Here is a 22,315-nt window from a genome sequence, read left to right as displayed (position 1 = left end):
GGCGGGGTTGGCAGAGGGGGCAATAGTTCTGCGTTCAATAGGGCCATAAGGTTGCTTGAGCTAGCCGCATAGGTTTCCTCCCTATAACAACCTCAAGCCAGCGTGGCCGCGCTCGCCGTTGCTGGTACGTAGTCTACAATACAAACACTTCAAGGGAGGCTAAAGGCCTTTGACGGACCGGACCTATAGCTGTGGCCGTAGCCGTGACAGCACTACCCTTAACAACAGCAGCTCCGCTACTAAACGGTGGATATAGAAAACGAATGGCAGCAGCTGGCAGCAGAAACCGTTACGAGAGTTCAGCGTTATAAGAGACGAGGACGAAGACTTCAAGAACGCAGAAGGAAGAGGACAAATATCAGTGGCCCACTGGAGTTACGGTTCTCTGACTAGGCCGTTATATTCTCCGTTCCGACAAAGCCTCTGAAGATGCCAGGGAAGACCCGAAAGCACCCTTGAGAAATCCGTACACCCGGTCCTGGAGAACCCCTTAAGAGCTATCGAAGAAGCCCCGATACCAGAGCCATTCCTAGGTGCTCCGCTTTATCATGACAGCCCGGCGCAGTTTCCACCGCCAACGCCTCTTCACAGTACTTCACTCTGGGGACTGGGGATATCGAAACCGCTGTTTGTTCTTAACCTTTATGAAGCAGAAAGACCATTCAAAGTAAGCAGCAACGTCTAGTGTTAGCCCAACAAGGCAACCAGTTGCAACTGCCACAGCTGGAGAGTGATCGCTAAATGCAAACTGAGCATTTACGTTCGCCATCCAATGTATATATTAAATTGTCGAAAAAGTATTGACCGTGTTTGCAATTGCATAACTTTAAAATCACTTATCTCAATGTAAATTGCGAAAACTCGCTACTTTCATTACGCTAAGGGTACGAATGCTGCCCGTGCTTATGGCCAAAATACATTATGAGAAAACCCTGCTTAAAGACGGTTTTTGGTGAGTTAACGAAGTCAAGCCATTTCTAAAAGAATTTACAACGCCTGATAAAAGAAGCCACATACAACAATAATATTTGAATTGAAAAAAAATAAAAATTATGTTCCACAGTCTGTAGCAAAGCCCAGATTGACGCTATGTGTTTGGTAAAGCTAGAAAGGAATCATGCATTGTGTGGCTGTCACCTGGCAACGACCCATTCTGACCTCTACTGACATAAGGATAATCCCATGTAATGAAAGTTTATCGGCTTGGTAAAATGGTAATTAAGTACAGCTATAAATGCTACAACTACCGTGAATATGACGAGATACAAAAAAAACTTGAAAGCTTATTTTTAGTAAATAATAAATAAACCTAGGTAAGTAACCGTCTTATAGAACAGACGACCAATAAATTTTGCGGGACGCGCAGCAGGAAATACAATTTCTTATCCGATGGCACTACGCGTGGTTCACTTACTTACGACCGAAGCTAAAAAGAAAACTCTTCGCATTTTGCACTCTTTGTAATGTGCGAAAAGCACATCAGTATAGATTTTCATACTTGCCAATAATTGTTTTATACCCGAGGGTACCGCGAAGTATTATACGTATCCTTGAATGTTACTGGTCTCGAAACAGAAGTACCGAGCCCAATGAACGTTTTTTTCCATCTATGGTGGGGCATACGCCATCAGCCAGTTTCTGTGCATGTTGTGTTAAGGGCAATTGGCTCCTTTTATTGAAACTACCACAAAAGCTCGATTACCGTTGGGCTGCAAACCAACTTTCAATCGTTCACTAGTGAATTCCAGTCGGCAGAACATAATTCGTTTCTCTCTCCCACTCATAAGTCACTCTCTCTTCCTGAGCCCAGGGAGCATCGTGCGCTCTTTACTGAGAGAGGGGGGTGGTTACATGGCTGACTGCACAGGAGTGCACTTTGGTACGAAAGTACCTCAGGTTACTAGGCAAAGCCTCAGAACTTCCAGTGCAATGGGATTGCATGGATTAATGTTTAGTTTCACACCACTGAAGGAAGTTAGTCAACGACAAAACGAAGCAGGTTAAGTACGTGTGCTGCATGTCGCAGAAAACCTATTTCGGACACATGCGATAGTCAACCCTGTTTCAAGTTTTGCGTCTCGTATTGCCGTTAGCCACCCCAGTACAAAACGAAATCTATGCCCGGGTTAAATATAGACAACGCGCGTTCCTAAGATAAGCAAGCAAATACGTTAGCCACTAAGCTATCACGGGTGCAAGGTGTCGAATTCTAGGAGAAATTAAGTTGCCGAAATGTGGTAACTTATCCGAAAGTGATGACATTACTGCTAGGGACATTTAGGATAAGCCTTCACAAAGTATGTCCGCTTACAGCAATGAAAACGAGCATGTTTTATGTCTTAATGGGAACAAATCATATGAAATTGTGGTCGATTTACGTTACGATGCCGCTTTTTAGGCCTGACAAAATGAGACAGTGATTGTTTGTTTCAGGTGTTATATAAGGTGGTTATGCCGGGTTTAGATATTTTCTGAAATTGCTTTGCTAGCTTTGCCAAGAAAAAACAACTGTTACTTTATTTAGCTTAACTAATCAAATTTACTAAAATGAATAAATTTGCTTATTCAAATGTAGACTGGCACCGGTTGAATACCGTTTTAAACATTTAAATTTAAACGCAGGCCGATTAGTTTTTTGTCGTACCTTTTTCTTCAGATCAAATCTCATAATAAATTCCTTGAGGAAGCGGATACAAGCAGAATGTAAAAAAGAACTTAATTTTTCAACGTTAATATAACGACGTAGAAGAAAACGAAGCCGTTTTTTTTTTGATATCGCACAGTATATTCAAATACATAGAAAGTTCTTTACACATGAAGCCCCTTTGCTTTGACATGCTGATTTACTGCAATATCATACATCCTGAAATCTATCTAGAGACCAGTGCATGCACGTAACGTGCATGTGAGTGCCCAAGGTCAGTTCTTCAGACGATTAAAGAGTCGTTCAATCTTCTAAATGGAGGCGTAGCGTGCCTTCGCTTTGAACTTAGAACGTTCGAGAACCTTTCTCGGTAAAGTAGAGCTGCACGTGCCTTTTCGTTTATTATAATAATACCTAGCATATGTCCAAACATCTTCTATATACAATTTTAAGTAAGTCCATGCAATTAAACACCACACCGTAGAAAAACGACCGTGCTCTCTTTTAACTCTCCTATTTCACATCTTTTCGCACAATACAGGCGTATTCCATGTGAATAGCAGAACGGATTAGTTGAAAGAATTCTCTGGTAAAACGTAATGAATAGTGTACGGCTTTCTCGAATGCTTGTCCTGCTATTTGCCTGCATCAGTTAAGGCCACAATGACCTGCAGTTTCCTTAATTTCTCTGGAGCAGGAGAATTCAATCGAACTGTTCAGATCAACCAAATATATTTGCGTAGGCGTTGAGATCGTGTTAAGTACTTCGTGAACATTGAGAAATTGTAATAACAGGTTGTAAAATCAAACCATTGAAAGCCCGATGGGTTATGCCCAATAATAACTCAAAACTACAAAAGTACCATAACTACGAAGTCAATTTTTATCAAAGGTTTACATAGCTTAGTCATCAAACTCATCTGAGATAACGACGAATTTGAGACAAAAGTAAATATCTATGATATATTTCATCACCATGTAGACCTTCAATTGGGGCTTCCATTATTTCATTAGAGAACATATATGCTTATCACCATAGGAAGCAGTACACGCCCTACTCGCAAAATGAAAGCGAATATTTCGTCACCTTAGCAGAGTTGCTTGCGTCTTCTGGCCAAGAAATTCACGCTTTATTCGTCCGTTTGACCTATACAGACTGGGATGACTGCAACACTCGGAGCGATTATTTCTGACACTTTCATATAACACCCATACCACAAACCATGTGCAAAAATCGCAAATATACGTATTCACGCATCACTGGTTAGCACGCCAACCATAATGTCCCTATTTGCTTGGCTATTCATCAGGCTATGGTGAGCCTTGTGTCTAAAAAAGCTTCGTTCTCGAAATGTTAAATATATATATTTCCGAAGCGGTAAATTGCAAGCAATTGATTATATCGTTGTGTCTCGTTGTCGGACTATCCATATCAAATGTATGGATATTAAAAAGGCGATAATGACACATCGCTATTTGAATAAGCACTATATGCGGTTTTGTGCCCGGATTCTTATCTAGGGCTCTGTGTAAAAAAAGGCACAAGAAGTTTGAATAGACGAATAAGCACAATCTGCTCGGTGGTATACGAGTGTAAGGTCCTAAGCAGAAAATCTGTTTTTCAATGAAAACTAATGCTCATCGAGTACCTGTAGTTAGCCCTAAGAAACATACATCACTTTAGTACTGAGATAATTATTTTTCATTCACTTTTTTCAAAATGGAAAATCATTAAATCTTCAGAATTCAAGTGTCAGACCAAACTTCAAAATAAATGTCCCCAAAATTGGGTAGTTCCGATACTAATGTCATTACCCAAAGATATTGAAAGCGTCAGCTAGAAACAAAAAATAAACAGCCAAATCGAAGTGTTTTGACTAGCATGCTTCCTTTTTTTACCTTTTTGGCCAACCCTTGGCCTGAAGCGCCTCAGAACTTCCGGCTCTGAAGTCTTCCTAGATAGCCGTACTGTTGCCTTGAGGTGTGCTCTCCACCTCGTAGTTACGCAGCCTTCTTCTGTGCCTTTTTGGGTTAATCTCATGCTTCCTCTTTTGAGATGATAATTCTTTGTTAAGTATCTCATAAATAAAACTATTCCACGCGCATATCCAGTTTCGAACTCGCGACTTATGCGAACTGGCTTATGGTACCGTTTATGATAATGAAACTTTCAAAAGTCAGCACAAAAATACATAAGGTTTATTTCTTTTAGAATTACATGTCGTTGGAACAATTCAACAGCTGCCTGCCCTTTGATATCTGTATGTCAATTAATCTTTCAACTGATATGCAAGCAAAGCTTTTCGTTTCCAAAAATAGAAAATGTGCACAGATTTTTTTGTTTTATAAAAACTACGTGACGTGGAAATAATAAAGGGGAAAACCAAACATTCATTAATGTGTCCCAAACGACATGAAATACAGTCTTACATCGATAAAATTTTACTTGTAACTGCCGGAAGTAAGCTGTAGTCCACTTACATCTAGCCGATGGCGACCTAAAGAAACTGGAAACCAAACTTACGTCAACCTGTAGGTATCACTTAATATTATTAGAAAAATCACATTGTTCAAGGCCATAACTAAAAACTTGAAATTTACATTTACTGAGTCTCGACGTCATTTAAGGAAGGTCTATTGCTTAAACTTTCCGGCAGAATACTCGAACAAGAAAATTCTTTCAAGTCAAGTCTTCGATCCGGGCAAAACCTAATATGTAAGTCTTATCAAGGTGGAGCCAAGTTAGACTTGGTAGATGCAGCGCCACAAAACATTTTTCATTAGTGCAGCTACTTTGCTGTTGTCTTTAACTCCAGTATGAGCCTCACATCTCCGCCCCCTGCCTTTTTAGCAGATAGTCAGTTTCTTCATTCACACGAAATGATTTTGTAGGTCTCGTCAGTGCTCCAGAGACATTGGTCCACCTCTGAAGCACCTATAACGCCTGTACCTGCTTCCGCCTGCTTTATCCTGCCACTCCAAGGCAAAGTTCCTAACTCCATGCCTAACTTCCTGACCACGTTACCAGCTGTTGCAGTAACAGAATAGACAGAGGCGAAAGACCAATCTCACACTCGACTTAGCCAAACTACAACATACCCAATTCAACCGGCCGCCCGCGTTAGTGCGAATGTGCTATTGTTGAGAGGCCAATAGAACAATAAAAGAGGACGAAGCTGTTAGAAAGACACGACCACGCACCGACAAACGGACCAACCATATCCGCAATAGCAACAACAATAACAACTGTCACAGGAATAATGGTGCAAACGCGCGATACAACTGTGTTTCAGTACAGCTGTTTCTGTTGCCGCTCCAAGGCAAGTGATATTACAAACAAACTTCTAATAGCTTGGCTTCTACGATGGTTTGAATGGATATATCTCCCTAGGTGATACTTTTAGAAAAGGAAGCGAACGTTGCGCCGTAGGACAACAACGGGAAAAGGGAGTAAAAAAGTTTGCTGATGCCACCACTGCTATTGCCTATAGCGGTTGCTGTCGCTTGTCCAGTTTTTGTGGCCGATGTTGGACGACATTGATTCCCATTTCTAGGTGGAAATAGTCACGCGGGAGAGCCGATCGACAAGCTGGGACGAGAAACTGGTTTCAATTGTTACCTATTCCATTTCATCGGCCAATGGGTGAGGATAAATTGTGGGTAAGGGAAAAACGCCGATTGACAATAGTGTCATTCAAAATGTGGTAACGCAAAGGCGATTAAACACCTAAGCAGGTCGTGAGGCGAGGTACGTTAAAGTAGCGGCTCCTAGAATTGCAGATACGGTCGCGAAACTGTTTTGTGGGCGATAGATTCGAAGAGATGTTGAATACTTAAGCAGTGCTTATAATTATATAATATGTTAAATTAAACGAATGTTGCGTCTGGGACTATACATTGAACTGTGGTCAGTACTGGCAAAATCGTTTTAATAGCATGGATGCTGACTTTAATCTATAGGACTTAGACTCGAAATTCGTGGTTCCTGAAGAGGAATCGATCCTCAAAAGCCTCTAGGCATGGATTTGTGTATATCTCGCCAATTTAATGTAAACGTATTACAGGATAACTTCCTTTATTAAGAGCTTTAAGATATCCTAGCCTGTTTTTTGCATGAAATCTTCCTCAGGTCCACAATCTCCATTGTTTTCTAGCTTTTCATGACTGAGAGCCACGGGAGTGTAAAATTAAAATACACCTGACTAGATTTCTACGGTCGAAATCTGGTTAACAGATAGCAACGAGAGTAGTGCATGGACCAATTTTCGCGGTTTTTCCAGAATAATAAAGACACATTTGCGTGCTGTACATCGTAAGAATTGCTCAGAGTGTGTTTCTTCTATTGGCTAAATCATATCAATTTCTTGTTCCTTCCTTGCAGAGGTTCTTGTGAGCCTGCACTTAAATGCTGGTTTTTCTCGTCTTTATAAACTTTCGACGATCGACTAAACGAAAGAGAATTTTAAATATTTTTTAAGTAATAAACTTTAACACTTTTTGATATTTAATCTAGAATGCACATATTTGGATGAATTTTGATAGGGTATATTTACCTAAACTCTGCGATAAGACGAGCTAAGGTCATTTTTTTAAATTTTGAACTGCTTGAGTGACAAATCGTTACCAAACGAATAGTCCAGAGCTAGTCCTTATGGTTTGAAAATTTAATTATTTTAGAGGTAGAATATTTGCAACTGGCTATCAACAGCCGCTACGAAACACCAGGTTTTTCGTAGAGCTATAAAGTAAAGTTAATTAATGTGAGCAAATTTAACAATTCGAAATGAAGAATGTCACATTTACGTGATGTATCACGATACTAATTTACATTTATGTATTCATCTATCGTAACTAAAGTTTGCACTTAATCTTAAGGGACTCAGTGCAGCCGCAAATCGGCTGAAACCACACCTTAAACAAAAATTAATCTTATTCACTTGCGAGAAGTTACGCTAATGGCATAACGCCGCCAGCCACGTATGACTGGAGGAATTCGAAACCATCGAATTTATTTCAGTTGTTTCACCTGAGACATTTGAAGTGACCTCTATCAAATAGGTGGAGAAAGAATCTTAACATACCAAAGAATTATATTTTACTTGAGATGAAGTATGCATTCTACGCACGAGTTTGTCAGCAAAAACAACGAGTCCGCGTGATAGATCTGTTTATTTCTTGATTTTATCAGTTCATTGATCTGCACTTGTCATTGTTACCAGTAATCGATGCCCAAATTCACGGCTATTTTGTTCTAAAACAGATCATTGCGGTAGTATCCATTCTAACAAATATTTTACATTCAACCTCTAATGACAGCCACCTATGCATGCGGCATCTGCTTTTGTCGTTAAGTTTGCTAACGACTAATTAAAAAAAAAAAGGTTGAACAACTTGTTTTTCTCCTTAGCGAAGCCTTATCTCTTTCCCTCTGTGTTGCTTACATGCATCGCTGAAAACAAACGCTGCAAATCTTTTTGCACAAAAAACGCTACCATTCTATTAACTTTCCCGCAAGTTCATATACAGTAGCACACCATATATACATATGAAGTGCTGCTTCCCATATATATATATATATATATATATGAGAAGCGCCCATCTAATTAAAAATAGTTCCCTGTACCTGAGTAAAAGATTGCCTGCCTGTACCTGGGTAAAGGCATTGCTGCTTTTTTTAACATTCTTCAGTTCTCGAATAATTTCCAGCTAAAGTACATTCCTCTCTTTTTTTTCTCTTGGTCTCCGTGGTCAAGTCGTCTGATTACGGATGCGACCTTATATATTTGGCAAATTGACTACTTATATTTCGAAAAAACTTAAAAAAGAAAGAACCCGGCTCTGTAAAAACAATTATGTTTACAATGTCTTATATTTATTCGTGCTTGTGACGTTTCAGTCATGTTTCGTTTAAATAATTGTAGACTCTTTATCCTTGGTGTTATTTGTAATTATCGTGTTTTTCATGGACGAATTTTATTACCTATTGTTATCATCTATTGTACGTTATGAGTGACGTTTTCATTTGTTTGTCCCCCCAAGACGATGTCATTGCCGCTGGCGATCGGCGATTCTGTGCTCATATATAAAATTCATCATCGATTTCTACAAAAAGGTGTATACGACGCGGACTGGTATTGTACGCACCTGCTCAAATTGCGGCATCGATTATCCGGGGATCGTTTAAGGTGATGGCATGCATTTAAGCCGCTTAAAAGCCTCTTCCTCGAGCTTTGCCCGATGGTCGGGATGGGCAATGTTGATAAGGGCGTGCGCCCGTTGTCGGAGGGACTTGCCAAACAGTGACGCAATACCGTATTCGGTAACAATGTAATGGGCGTGAGCACGCGTGGTTACTACGCCCGAGCCAACCTTATTGAACACCGAAATCTTTGATTCGCCCTTGGTGGTAACAGAAGGCATGGCCAAAATCGGTTTGCCGCGGCCATCTTGAGAAATAGCTGCGCCGCGCAAGAAATCCACTTGTCCACCGAAGCCCGAATAGATACGTGGTCCAATCGAATCGGAAACGACTTGACCGGTTATGTCGACCTCAATGCAAGAATTGATTGCCGTTACCTTTGGATTCTGGCAAATTATCTGATAATGACAGAAAAAGAGATCAAAAATAGTGTATGAAGACCTCAGCTTCAATGGGATATTTTTAATTGAACGCGATTCTGGCTCCAATTTACACTATTTGGTAACTATTGAGGGTTTCAAGGTTCATATGAGTTTTTGTTAATAATGAACCTTAAAATTCAGAGCATTTGTACTACGGCTACTAATCAATAACTTACCTGAGGATTGTTCGTAAATCCGGTATCAAGCATGACAAGCGAAGGGTTGTTGTGCATCCAGTTGAAAAGCTTTTGGGTGCCAATCGTAAACGAGGACACCAGTTTTCCCTGGTGAATGACTTTTTTATTGTTCGTGATAGCGCCAGTAGCCAGTAGGTCGACAACTCCATCAGAGAACATTTCTGAATGGATGCCTAGATCTTTATGATTGCCAAGCTGTGTCAGAACGGCGTCAGGAATCGCGCCAATGCCCATCTGAAACAAGACGTAACGGACCAAGAAAACGATTTATTCTCCCGTCCATATGCTTTCTAATAAATTTCTAGTTATTGTTATAAACTCATACACATTGGTGTTTACATATCATTATTCTTCTCTTGTTAAGTACATGATGTTATGACAAACATCCGCCGGTTCCAGTCTTGTAACATCTGCCGATTTGAACAAAGTTTTGCTTTTCGCCCTCTGACTTCAGCATTTGTTGCTACATGGCAACGGGTCATTACATTGAACCCGTCATACTCCAGGCGCCATATTATCCAGCTTCTGTGAGAATATAAAAATGAAAATTATAAACGGATGTGTAGACACAAAAAAAACTACACAATTTATTATTATAATATAGCTCAATCACTGACCTGTAGCGTAGCACCATCCTCGACAAGGTTCTCTGCAATGTGCTTGCCGATAGCAATTTCAGGAGCACTGAGCTCGTTAGCTTTATGTTGAGGCAATGGAATGTGTCCCTCTACAAGTGAGTCGAAGTGCGATATGTGAACCGATGCATCACCGAATGTTCGCGGCATGTTCTTATTTACCTGTATACATCAGGGGCAGTCGTCCATTGAGTAAACAAAACCGGAGTTTGACGTTAATATGACTTCGACAAAAAGTGTTGACGTAGCCTGCCGGCGATACTAGCGATAAGGTTTATGATGGTAGATACAATAAAAAGATATTTTTTTTTTAATGGCCACTATAAGTTACAAGTGAAAATCACATAAGTCTTATTCGAGCAGTCTTACATTATGCAGTACGAACTGAGAAAACCATGTTTAATATTCGCTTGCAATCGAACTAAAAAAAAGCTTTTTAGAGAAACTCTTGTCCGCCGAATGTTAATTAATGTTCTCAATCATACTAGAGCAAAACGGAAATTATTTCTTAATGGATTAACATACCTGTCCAATGATATGCTTTGCGTGAATCAGTGCGGCCCGGGTCGTGTCTACGGAGGTGCCGAGAGAACAGTACCCGTGTTCATCAGGAGGTGACACCGTGACCATGGCTACGTCAACGGGCATAATTTTTCGATGAAACACAAGGGGGATCTCGCCGAGAAAGATTGGGACGAAATCTCCTCGACCTTCCGCAATTGCCTTGCGACAGTTGGCCCCCGTGAAGAACGAGCATGATCTATACTTCGCAGACAAAATCATAACGTCATCAAGCAACAAAATAGGATCAACATCAACTTCAAAAAATTGCTCTTAGCAGCAGATACATTTAATATTCATGTGCAATCCATTTGAAGTTTATATTTCAATCGCGTTATCTACCAATCATCAATTTCGTAACTATAAGCAAACTAAATTTGACATCATCAGAGGATTATAAGATGCTCAAACCTTTAAACAGTGTGGCTGCCGTCCAGCTAACTAGCTTAATTTAGCGGAAGTTACTAGTCACTTTGAAGGACTTGTTTGTTTTGGCAAAAATCACCAAAAACATACCGGAAGATACCGTCGCAGCTTGGGTCGTTGTATTCAGCCGCTCCTTCGGTGTGAATGTGACAGACCGTGACCCCCTTAAGACCAGCCTTTTTGCCGTGCTCGGCAAGAGCTGGCACAAGGGCACGTGGTGTGGCTGCTGCTCCATGCAAAAATACCACATCGCCTGAAATGACACGATTTGTTCATTAGAACTAATTCAAGGACCAAATTTTGGATATGCTGTATGATAATTTCTTTTGCTTTTTCAAGTGCTCATTATGTCAGTGTGACAAAATAATAACAGCAATAATCCCTCGAATATATTTTGACGACAGGAATTAACCAAACAGTAATACACCATAAAATATCAAGCCAACTGTCAAAGAGAGTGGTTCGTTCCACATAGACACCACATGGGACTGTGTCGATTGAGTAAATCTGAAGCTTCTAAGATTTGCGAGCGTATTTCGATTCGAACTCAGTACTAATAAACCAATTAACAGGAAAACAAACGTTTCTGTGTTGTGTCGTGATTTATTAATTTATTTTATTTTATTATTAATTTCATTAATAAAAAAAGAGGTAATGATTCATCAGACCCTACAACAGCATGCCATCAGATGCAGTCGGTAAAATAAACAGCAAAACCTGTTTGAAATGGAATTGATTCGAGTTCTCGTGTATAACGATTAAACTTTATCACAGAGCTGACCTACACATCCTCATAAAATTGAGTTAAGTACTTCGTCCTTTTTAAATCAACACGAAGATTTTTTTTGCCATTTTAGTATCTGTTATTACTTATATCTGGAATATATGATATTTTTCAAACATCTGCTAGCCTACGCGCAGATATCAGTTCAGAACGGAGCGAGATATTCTTCAAGATACATGGGACAAAACTCGCATAATTTTAAACATACCCATATGACTGTTTTTACAAAGCGTCCTACCTGACCACTCCCATCGGTGGTTTAATACTTCAGTTTCCTATATTCGCAGCCTGCGTAGTGGTGACCTTCGAGTCTTTCTCAGCCATTCGAAGACCTGAAGAGAAGACCCACTCACCCCTTGTCTCTTTCCTTGGTAAGGTCAGAGAGTACTAGGTTTGCTAGTTCGTTCTAAAAATAGATACATTGAACGCGACTTTGTCTCTTGCGAAACTGTGTCTTGCTAGTCGCATTGGTTGTAAATAGGGTTGCATTGTCGAATAAGTCGGTTCAAACTTTCGTAAAAATAAACTACCTTTTGTATTGTACGTGTCACTTGCACACGAATGTGAAAATAGACAAAAGCAAGTCGTGCATATCGAGTAGCAAAAATAACCGTATGATATTGAACCAGTATCGCACGTTTTTTTTTCAGTGTTCAGTTGTAGTTTTATCATTAGTTTGGCTTCATTCTACCAACACCTTTCACTTGTCTCATGTTTTCCGTCAGACTATTCGCAATACATTTTACATACAGCAAATATATTCCCTCATTTCCTACGCAAGGCTACAGCGAGGTCCCCAGGAGTAAAAGTGCATTCTTTATGGCCTACCTACTTGTAATTTTGATCAATTTTTTGAGCAAGTGCTTTCTTGTTTCGAATATCACATCAAATTGGAGGATAATAGGTTTCGGGTACTGTCAGCAGGCCATACAATTTGAAGCCTGCGAGGAGACACAAGTGCTTGAAAGTTTGTGAATTATGCCAACTTCCATAAATTAGCTGTTGTAACGTTGACAGTCTCGGACGGCTCACCTGTTTGGTGGGTCTGAAAGTCTTTCGCAAATCCATTGACTTATGCTATGTGTGCAATTATTATGTTAACGACTTAAAATGATCACACTAGAAACTTTCCTTTTTCTTGTGAGCGGTGTCTTTTAGTAATACCACACACAACTTACGATAAGTTAGCCCTTTATTCATAATAAAACAGAGCTTGCTACACTGTCCTTCTTGCCCGCTTCTACGAAACTACCTTCCAAACACGACTAGTAGTGACCAGGACCTATAAGTAGCTTCCTCTTCGTTGTCTGTCACCGGCTAAACAAACGCTTGTCCACCTATCTGGAGAAGGACTTCAAGAAGAGGTAAATACTTGAACGAGCCCTCTCAGCTGCGTACCGAATAGAAACAGCGACCCATATCACTTTTACCTACTAATAAATTTCGTGTACGTTTTAGGAGCTTTTGCCTAGAGTAGATCGAGCGCATAGTTAAAGGAATCAAACATACAGAGTATTATTAGCGATAAACGGTAAAACACTACACGCGAGTTACCCAAAGGTGCGAAAAATTCATCTCAGTTACACGTGTTAAATAGTAATACAGTTGTCGTTCTTAGCTAGCATATTACTATAGCGGAATAGAAATTGGCTAGAAGTTGCCCCGTACCGCATTCCGTTTTTCCATGGGCATGGAACGCACGTGCCTTCACTGGAGTGTTCACCCTAGTTCGCTTGTCTTTTTCTGCCGAATCGCATCGAATCGAGCTTCAGCATATACTGGTTCAACTTTGTCTATTTAATGATCAGAGTCTGTTGGCCTAACAAACGAGCTTATCAATCTGCTTAACTTATGAAATGGTGATAGCTTTTTAGGCTTTGTGTAATATTAATCAGAAATCTTCGCGTTGATCGTGGAAACATATCGTTGTTTCTATGTTCCGAGGTCCATTAGAAAATAAGGGCACAAAATTTTACAATATATAATCAACAGCGATACCGCGATTGTCCCTCAAAAATCATCCCCTTATTATAGAGGCATGGATTCATTGCTTACCTTTTTCGTAGTTTTCGCAACTGTTATAACAATTTTAGATCGCCATATAAAGAAAATTACAATAATCAGTTTTCGTCAAATAAACCGTTTGTTTCTATGATGTAAATAGAATTCATTTTGATCCATCACTTACTGTGCCTAGGAATATGAACCCAAAGTTGAATTTGAATTGAACATTTTTGAATTGCAACCCTCTCTCTCTCTCACTCTCTGAATTGGAGTTAACACGATTCTACAAGATTCTACTGGATAAAACCAACAGTTCTACGTGTTAATAGATAACGTAGTTAACGTAGATAATTAACATTTAACGTGGGCTTTACCTGATATTTGAACCTTTTTCATGACTCCGCTTATCTGAAACGACCCCTAACGAGCACTGTAGTAAACAGCTAGTCGGCGTGACGATTATTGTTAGCAATGTATTTGTTATACTGCGTAACCTCATTTATGAGATATGATTTCGAACATTAGCGATGTGCGCAATTTCTACATGCAGTTTTTGGTATAGGTATGGAAACGCGTTGAAAGAATATATCATATACTCTTCTAGAGTACATGATTAGATTTAGAATCTAATCAGCACAAACGGATTAGACGAACAAATCAAAAGCCCACAACGCTACCCCCGCCAAGCAAGGCTGGCTTCCCATAAATAATTGTGTCAAGCCACGAGACCATCACTTCATAGCGGGTTGTTTCGATCCAATATAAGAGATAGACTGTTTCAGCCCAGTTGAAGCGTATTATTCTATTACAAAAGATTATTTCATAGAAGATACTTTTCCACCTACCCCACGGACCGCATGAGTCAATGCAATCACCATAACGAGTCATATTGGCGATATATGGACTTAGTTCCTAGCTGTCACTCGTGCAATAATTAGCGTAAGAGGCCTCATATAGCCAAGAATGAATATCACTGAATTAATGCATTCCATTGTAATTACTGCTAAGAATAGAAAATGTATAAATTGTTATCATAATATAGTCGTGATATGATGGTAGATTTGTCATAATTGATGCAGCCAAAAGTACTAAGAACAAATATTGAACAATAAGTAGACGATACCAAGCAATGATTTACCGAATTTTTAACATTCGATTCGAGTACTACTGTCGAGGTTACCTATCGTTCATGATGTACCTGTTTTCAGTAGTTCTAACTAGGCTTTTTCCCCGAAAACGTATTTAGAGTAGTATATATCATTTTCTTTAATTTGAAGTTGAAAATATTACCGCTACTTGTTTCTCATTGACCATGACTGAGGGAACATTATAAGACTATCGTGCAAAAGGTCACTTTACTGTTGTTGCGTTACATCTAATAACGCACACTATTCGACTATTCACGAACACTTAGTCACCTATCCAGCCATTTGTAGCAGTAAAGCAACCTCACTGTATCATCACGTTTTGCAAAAATCTCTTTAGATAGGGACAACAAAAACAATGCTTAAGAGATGGACAACCAATCGGTTTTGTCCACAGGAGTAACATTTTAGCAAGGAATTGACTATCGAAGTCCAATACTGATCTGTGTAAAGACCGTGCCCTTTCACTGGCCGTCAAGCGATGTCCATCGTTTGAGATCGTTCGATACGAAACGCGAAATGGTAGTGTGTTTTTGCTGCTTCCGCCCATGGAATGATCATGGCATGAAACTTTGTCGATGCATGCAAGGCAACAGTCTTGATGACTAATGCCAACGTCAAAATACACTGTCTAGCTAATGGCAGTTATGCTTATGATTGGCTCATTCTGATAACAGTATCACAGCACCCTGATCGTGAAATCACGCATAAGTCTTTATGCAAAGGAGCGCTCAAAATAGGTTTGCTCAAAACGAAGGTGGGTTTCTATGGAGATCACTCATGCTTTCTGGCGCCTAGGAAGCGGGGAACCAGGCACAACGGTAACTATAGTTCAGTGAATTGTACGAGCGAGAATATTAACATCGGCAAGTGCAAATTGTTCGACACGTACATGCAGTAATTTAAGTTGTTCGTCGGGGAGTGGAGTGTCCTCACAAAGGGAGTACAGTAAAATGACGAAGGAACTGAAATTATTGTAATTGAAATATAATTTTTAACAGTCGAAAAAAATATTTTGATTAAAAAAGACGTAAACGTAATTAAAATGGAAATTTTGCTTAGAGAAACCTCGTAGCGACCTTTGTTGGCAGATGTGAATTAACTACACGGAAGTCGAATAACGATGGAATATAACTGAGCGAAGACTAACATTCGTTTCTAACCACTACATAGTACCGACTGATCTATTCCCTCATAGACAATACATGCAAGTTCTAGGAACCGTTTCTTGTTAAAACATGCTTGTGAATAAGTACACAACAATATTGCGTCGCCAAAACCTTGATAATAAAAAAAGCAGAATAAATTATTTCAAAGGTGCAAATTACTTTGCACTTTTGAGATACTTTGTAAAAATTTACGTAAAAGTCGTCGCACTTTTTCCGGAAAAGGAAATTCAAATGATCCTTTCATGTTCCTGGCATAACCACAGAGATAATGCAATTACTCAAATGCTGGTGACTGCTGCTGCCGTATCATAAAAAAAAGCAGAACTGGTTTGGGAGAAACTGACCCAAAAACCAAAAATACACTTAATGAACAGACGCCCATTGGCAATCACAGAGCTGACAAAATTTTACATTACAAATATATAGTGACGTTGACTTGGAACTATTAAATGAATACGTACGTCTTTGTGTTCACTGCTTTAATCAACTTACTTACCTGATTTTACTACACTAACGGCTTCATCGGCGCTGACTGTTTTCGGTTTGCGATCCAGAGCCATGAATGGCTCTCGCGAATAATTATACAATCCACGGTTCAGCGCTGCGGGGCTAGTCCGCGTAACAGTTGCGCTTAGGAGGCCACATTTCCGCGCAACCGCAAAAAGCATTGTTGTTAAGAATAAAACAGGAGTGTAGGGTCACTATTTTAGAGTGTAGGTATTTACTTGTAACGTTTTCTGTTACTTTCATGCACCACTGGCTTGCCCGACCACTCGTCAACTACGAGCAAACACTGACGACTGCTGCAGATCACAAGGTCCACGGAAGGCTGACTGGATGATCCGCTAGCAGACGACGTCTATATGAGAAGTCTCCGATACAGACATCCACGAGGATGAACGCATTACCGTTAGTGCGTGGGACAATGCGCGGGATGCTCGCTTGAGTAAACAGATGAGTGAGTGGTGGAACAGTCTGACTTGGCCCTTGCCACCTACACAATAGACCTTAACCTTTTAGTTTCGTGCTGGGATCCAGCCATCTGAAGTAATTAATTGTTTGAGTAACAGATGTAAAACACGGTAAAAGCTACAGAATAAAAATAGATTAACGTGCAGGCAGAATCCAATATTTCCATTAAGTTTTCTGGAAGAGACAAGTTGAAGGTATGGTTGGTTGCAGTTCCGAAAGGTTAAATACGTGGATATAGCTAAATTTTTGAGCTCAGGTTGATATTTAAATTGTACTTAAAACACATTTGTGAAAAACCTTTGTGGTGAAAACCTTTTAAATGAAGACAAAACCATAGATAGGGAACTTTCTCTGTTATGTCCTATGACGTTATGAGATTTCCTTTAGTTGTTGCATCAAATTATAATTTTTTCAATAAGATTTATTTATTTGAGCATACGCATTTTTTCGTGCTCTGCTTACATACTAAAACCAATTCTTTGTTGTAAACAAATTGTTTATTGATAAATAAATACGGAATATAATGACGTATATTGGATACATCGCTCCATATTATCTAGTAAATTAACACAGCTATGTTCCATGAAAAGGACCATAATTCATTTGAAGTCAAGCGTTAATTAAACGGTGTATTACTGAAGTAAGCAGAAATGTAGGGTATCTTTGATAAAGTACTGGACTTTGCGCATCTTGTCGAATCAGACATATAGTAGAATTTTGGAAAGCAAACCTGCACTCTACCGTCGCTGGTCATAAGCTCTGATATCTTTAGCATTAGAAAAACTCTGATTACACTCGTCATGTATTCATTCACTATAATGTTTTCACAGTAGAATGCACAGCAAGCAGATGTTGCCGACCAAAATCAGATCTTAGATCAGAGATTGTACGCTAGACGGGCGTATTTAGACAATCCCAACGTGAAGGTAATTAAGCAGTATGGCTTCAGGCATCGCGTCATTGTTTTTTTCGAAAATATAACTCCAACACCATACTTCAGTTTCACCTTATTGGACCTAGAAGCCGGAGTAGTTTTAAAATAATAAAATGTATGTATTAAGCTTTATCAGTTTATCTAGTATCCTATAATACAAGACTCTAAAACGAACAAATTCAAATTTGCTTGCATATTCAAAAGTTTTCCGAAGATTAGTTTATACCTAAACAGAGGCAAACCGTAATCTCATTCCTGTAGAATATTAAAATTATCTTTGTCACGCATTTTAAACAATCTTGAAGTCCAACATCATGAGTTCAACTATTAATAGGCAATACGCTAACTGATTTTACTCCAAAAATATAACACAAAACAATAGGGACACACGCTGGTTAATAGTCATCAACTTAACTATCAGAACTCTTAAAAGTGAACTTTACCGAATCCTCCTATTGTCAATGACTATTTTGATTAAATCTTTTCTGCGAAAAAATTTATTTGATCTTCATTGGCAAGTTGTAGGTGAACTATACACAACTTAATTTACGTACCCATCCGATCCAACATGTATTGCAAAGGTAAGGAAGCAAGATTGCATCTTGTGGATTTTGTACGACCTATCTGCTAACAATTAAATAGTTAGAATACAAACTAGACAATACTATCGAGATGCATCGTAGATATACTCAAAAATCAAACTGATTTTTACCATTTGCAAGCTCATAGATTGGTTAAATCAATAGTCAGTTTAATTTTGGCAACCTAGAATTCAGGTTTGTTTTATTCGTTTTTACTGCTTGAGTCATTTTTTAAATATACTTCTTTTATTATACAATTCAACACTCGCGCATCAAAGGACATCTGCAGCTTCATCAACTTGGCTCCAGTCCATTTTGTTCTCCATATATATGATGTTACTATGTTACTATTGGGGTGCTTTAGTTGTTGTCACATTGCTAATTGACGTTTAGTTATACATGATTAGATTCGGTGTTCTCACTGTTGTTACTTCCCACTTGATTCCTACCGTGGTCTAAGCTATGTGTATTTTTAGCGCCCTGTTTTGCATTGCGGTTAATATTATCGTCTGCTACTTAACATCGGATCGAGAAATATTTGGTATACAAATTTGCGCCCATAAATGAAGCATCTTTTTAATTACATTATACCGTTTCGTGAAAACTTCGTGAAAAATCGCGTGATTCATCGATGTCAACACATTGTTCAAAATCAGCGGTAATCTACAAATATTTTGACGTATCATTTAGCTTCGTGCACGTATGCATATGTTTATAATCTCTATACAATACAATATAGTCGCTACGTAACTTCGATCTAGTCCAGGACAAATTCGAGTCTGAGCACTTCATGTTGATCCAGTTACTTGTCGACTTCCCAATTCGTATGTACGATGCCAATAATTTTTGTTATTCTTAATAATAATATCTAAGCGTTTTAATTTCATTATCTTGTACCTTTAGTTTGACATAAGATTTCACTTTGATTCGTTTCGAATGTACCGTCTCTCCAAGTCTGTGTAGTGTATGACAGAGTTCTGATAGAACAATAGATTTACAGATACAGAGCTCAGACGGCGCTGAGAACACAAAATACCTAAGAAGACACCAGTTCCTGTTTCAATATTTGCAGGCTGACAGCGGCACCCTGATGAAATACGAAACAAAGCAGCCCCTGACGGACGTCCAGTATTCCTTACATTTTGCTGTGTAAACATTAGAGGTCAGGATTTAGTCTCCTTTCATCGTTTCCCATTACCGAGTCATTACACATTGGGATAGCGTATCGGCTGGATCACGCCTCCTTGTGGTAGATTTCCAGTAGATACAATAATGCCAACAGAAATAAATGATTGACAGGGAATGAGATCCATAGCGATTCCAACATCTCCCGACAAAAACACGATCACAGCTTTACAAAATGACGTACAAATATAATGGGGCACTAATCAGCACTTGCATCGTAGAAACAGGTTGAGTGGATCAGTCTTCTATCTAAATTTGAACAAATGTAATAAATCTAAGCAGACGTTGTGGAAATCTATCCTTTTCGGGAAATGGTACTTGTTGGAATTTAGTTATCTCTCTGTACACCGAGCCTTCATTGAACGAGAAACCTTTAGCGTAAAGATTACGCATCGATGCTTTTGTCAGGCCAGAGACATTTGTTTGATACACTCTTCGGTATACAGCTAGCTACATTCTACGTTCTATTCAAAAACCGAAGCAGCGCTTAGAAAAAACAATTCAATTACTAGATATTACAACGTAGAAAATGCGTCGTGAAACATTTGTCTTGTGCGCCGATCGCTCATTGTACGAAAGTTCTATTCTTCTAAATTCTGCTGCAATACGGGAACAAACATACTCTCACCACAGGAACTCATATGCTGGCTTTAGTGATTTCAAAAGCTGCGGTCTACTGTTCAACTCCGAAATGGAAAGCTCACAGAAATCCTTAGCGATATTTTATTCGGTTAGAACTACGTCTCAAAACCAGCCGTTATTGCCTTACAATGCCCCGATATGGAACCTAACTTCTTTTATATTTCCAAATTTCAAAAAAATCCTAGGAAATCCTGCGGCGTTGAGTGATACAGCAACCTGTGCGTTTGGGGGCCGATTTAACTAGAAACTAAATTCCGGTGAGCACTTAGCCGGTGAACAGAGTCGTAAATTATGCTAACAAGGCAAACACGATGGTCATTTAGTCTAGATCCACGATTGATTTCATTAAGACTTTAGATGTTATCATTTTGAAGCTTAAATACACACTTGAAAATAAGCGCGGAACACATCTTTCACTGTAAAAGCTAATGATAACACAAGGTATCTGAGAAACAATAGAACACATCAGCATCCAGTAGAAAACAGGAGACATCCGGTATGTTAGAAAAGCGTTACCCGTATAAAAGCATCAGAGTAACGTGACTAAGTTTATACAACAGAAGACGTACAGCAAGAGGAAAAGGAGCAGGTATCAGGAGACCATTAACTGAGCAAAACGATGTCTAAGTCCGCAGATGATGGTTTCTATGGAATGCAATGCAATACAAATTAAGTAAGAATATGGTAAAACAGTAATAAATCGAAACGAGAGAACACCGGTCAACACTCGCAGGGAGGCAGTAAAGAGTAAATAAATCATAGGGAAAAAACTAACTGTGGAGGCAGGTTCAATACGTTACTCTCACGGACGATGCAACAGATAAAAGGAAGCTGCCATGATGACTAAAACAGAACAAGCTTTCAATGTACTTACTACCGAGGGAGAAACATGTTAATTGTTCTGTTATGGATAAACTGTGAAGGTCCACCGAAGCTGACCATTGACGCGAATCGCATGGAACTTCGCTTTATCCAAATAGTCCGCTATATCCAAATATTGTCAGGCAGTAATCAGTTATTTGATTCGCTATACAAAATATAACTAATTCAAAGTTAAATCTCTCAATAAATTAGAGAAAATTTCCTATACATTTGAATACAGGCGATTTGAACTCCTTTCCTCGCTTTTTATCTGCCACCACATGTCATTGTAATCACTTGGACTAGCCAAGCGTTTTAATATAATTCATTACTGTGAAATGCTCTTGAAAGCTCACGCACACCCTTCAACGAACTGTTTTTGATAAGCGTCGTTGCTATATAATGTAAAACACAATGAAAATAACTTGACGAATGGTACCAGACACTAGTTACGTGAAATGATCATATACGGATGTATCGACAAACTAGGATTCGGTATTTTCTCGCTCATTGCCAATGGATTGAGCCACTGCATTCGTGTACTAAAGGAGAACAAACGTTAATTTACGGCCTAAATAAAATGGGTCGTATCAACGCGTTTAACTGACGCTATTCCGTGATATTACCGACGGAATCGACTGCTGTTTATCGTACGCCTAAGCGACAGGTGCCGCTACCCTGAACTTGTCATTTCAGCTGTCTACGTCAGCTGAGACCTATCGGTCCTTGGCGTTATCTTGCTCGTCTTTATGGTGGTTCTTTTCCATTGCCATTTTTCGTCGCAAAGCTTCACGTTCACGTTCAACGACATTTTCCTTAGCTCGCCATTCTTCGACATTCTGCTTAATCGATTTCGTGTTGTTCAGTACGAACGAATCGGGCTTACCATAGTCGGGTGGATTCGCGGCAGGGTCGTAGCCTAAAAAGTGGTACAACAGTGCCGAATAACAGAAA

The 22,315-nt window shown here is 39.3% G+C and overlaps 2 protein-coding genes across 14 annotated transcripts in view; both read right to left on the bottom strand.

Moving 5' to 3' along the window:
* Nucleotides 1-7,794: 7,794 nt before the first annotated feature.
* Nucleotides 7,795-17,029, bottom strand: LOC111244124 (succinyl-CoA:acetate/propanoyl-CoA:succinate CoA transferase). The gene is made up of 6 exons (XM_022790811.2): nt 16,683-17,029; nt 11,175-11,337; nt 10,623-10,857; nt 10,080-10,259; nt 9,442-9,696; nt 7,795-9,241 (listed from the first exon to the last, which is right to left on the bottom strand). Exons 1-6 carry the CDS (start codon nt 16,852-16,854, stop codon nt 8,825-8,827), a joined length of 1,422 nt encoding a protein of 473 aa, XP_022646546.1. The 5' UTR covers nt 16,855-17,029; the 3' UTR covers nt 7,795-8,824.
* Nucleotides 17,030-18,842: 1,813 nt separating this feature from the next.
* LOC111245971 (protein-tyrosine sulfotransferase 1-like) overlaps nt 18,843-22,315 on the bottom strand; it is a 31,327-nt gene continuing 27,854 nt past the window's right edge. For all 13 annotated transcript variants that reach the window (XM_086981366.1, XM_086981363.1, XM_022795048.2 and 10 more), the window contains one exon: nt 18,843-22,280. In XM_086981366.1, coding sequence (XP_086837492.1) covers nt 22,078-22,280 — 203 coding nt within the window. In that variant the 3' untranslated portion in view covers nt 18,843-22,077. The remainder of the gene's footprint in view (nt 22,281-22,315) is intronic.

Source organism: Varroa destructor, unplaced genomic scaffold (genome assembly GCF_002443255.2).
Source record: "Varroa destructor unplaced genomic scaffold, Vdes_3.0 BEIS01000002.1, whole genome shotgun sequence".
Taxonomy (NCBI): Eukaryota; Metazoa; Arthropoda; class Arachnida; order Mesostigmata; family Varroidae; genus Varroa; species Varroa destructor.
Note: the sequence above shows the minus strand (reverse complement) of the source record. Positions and strands in the feature narration are given on the sequence as shown.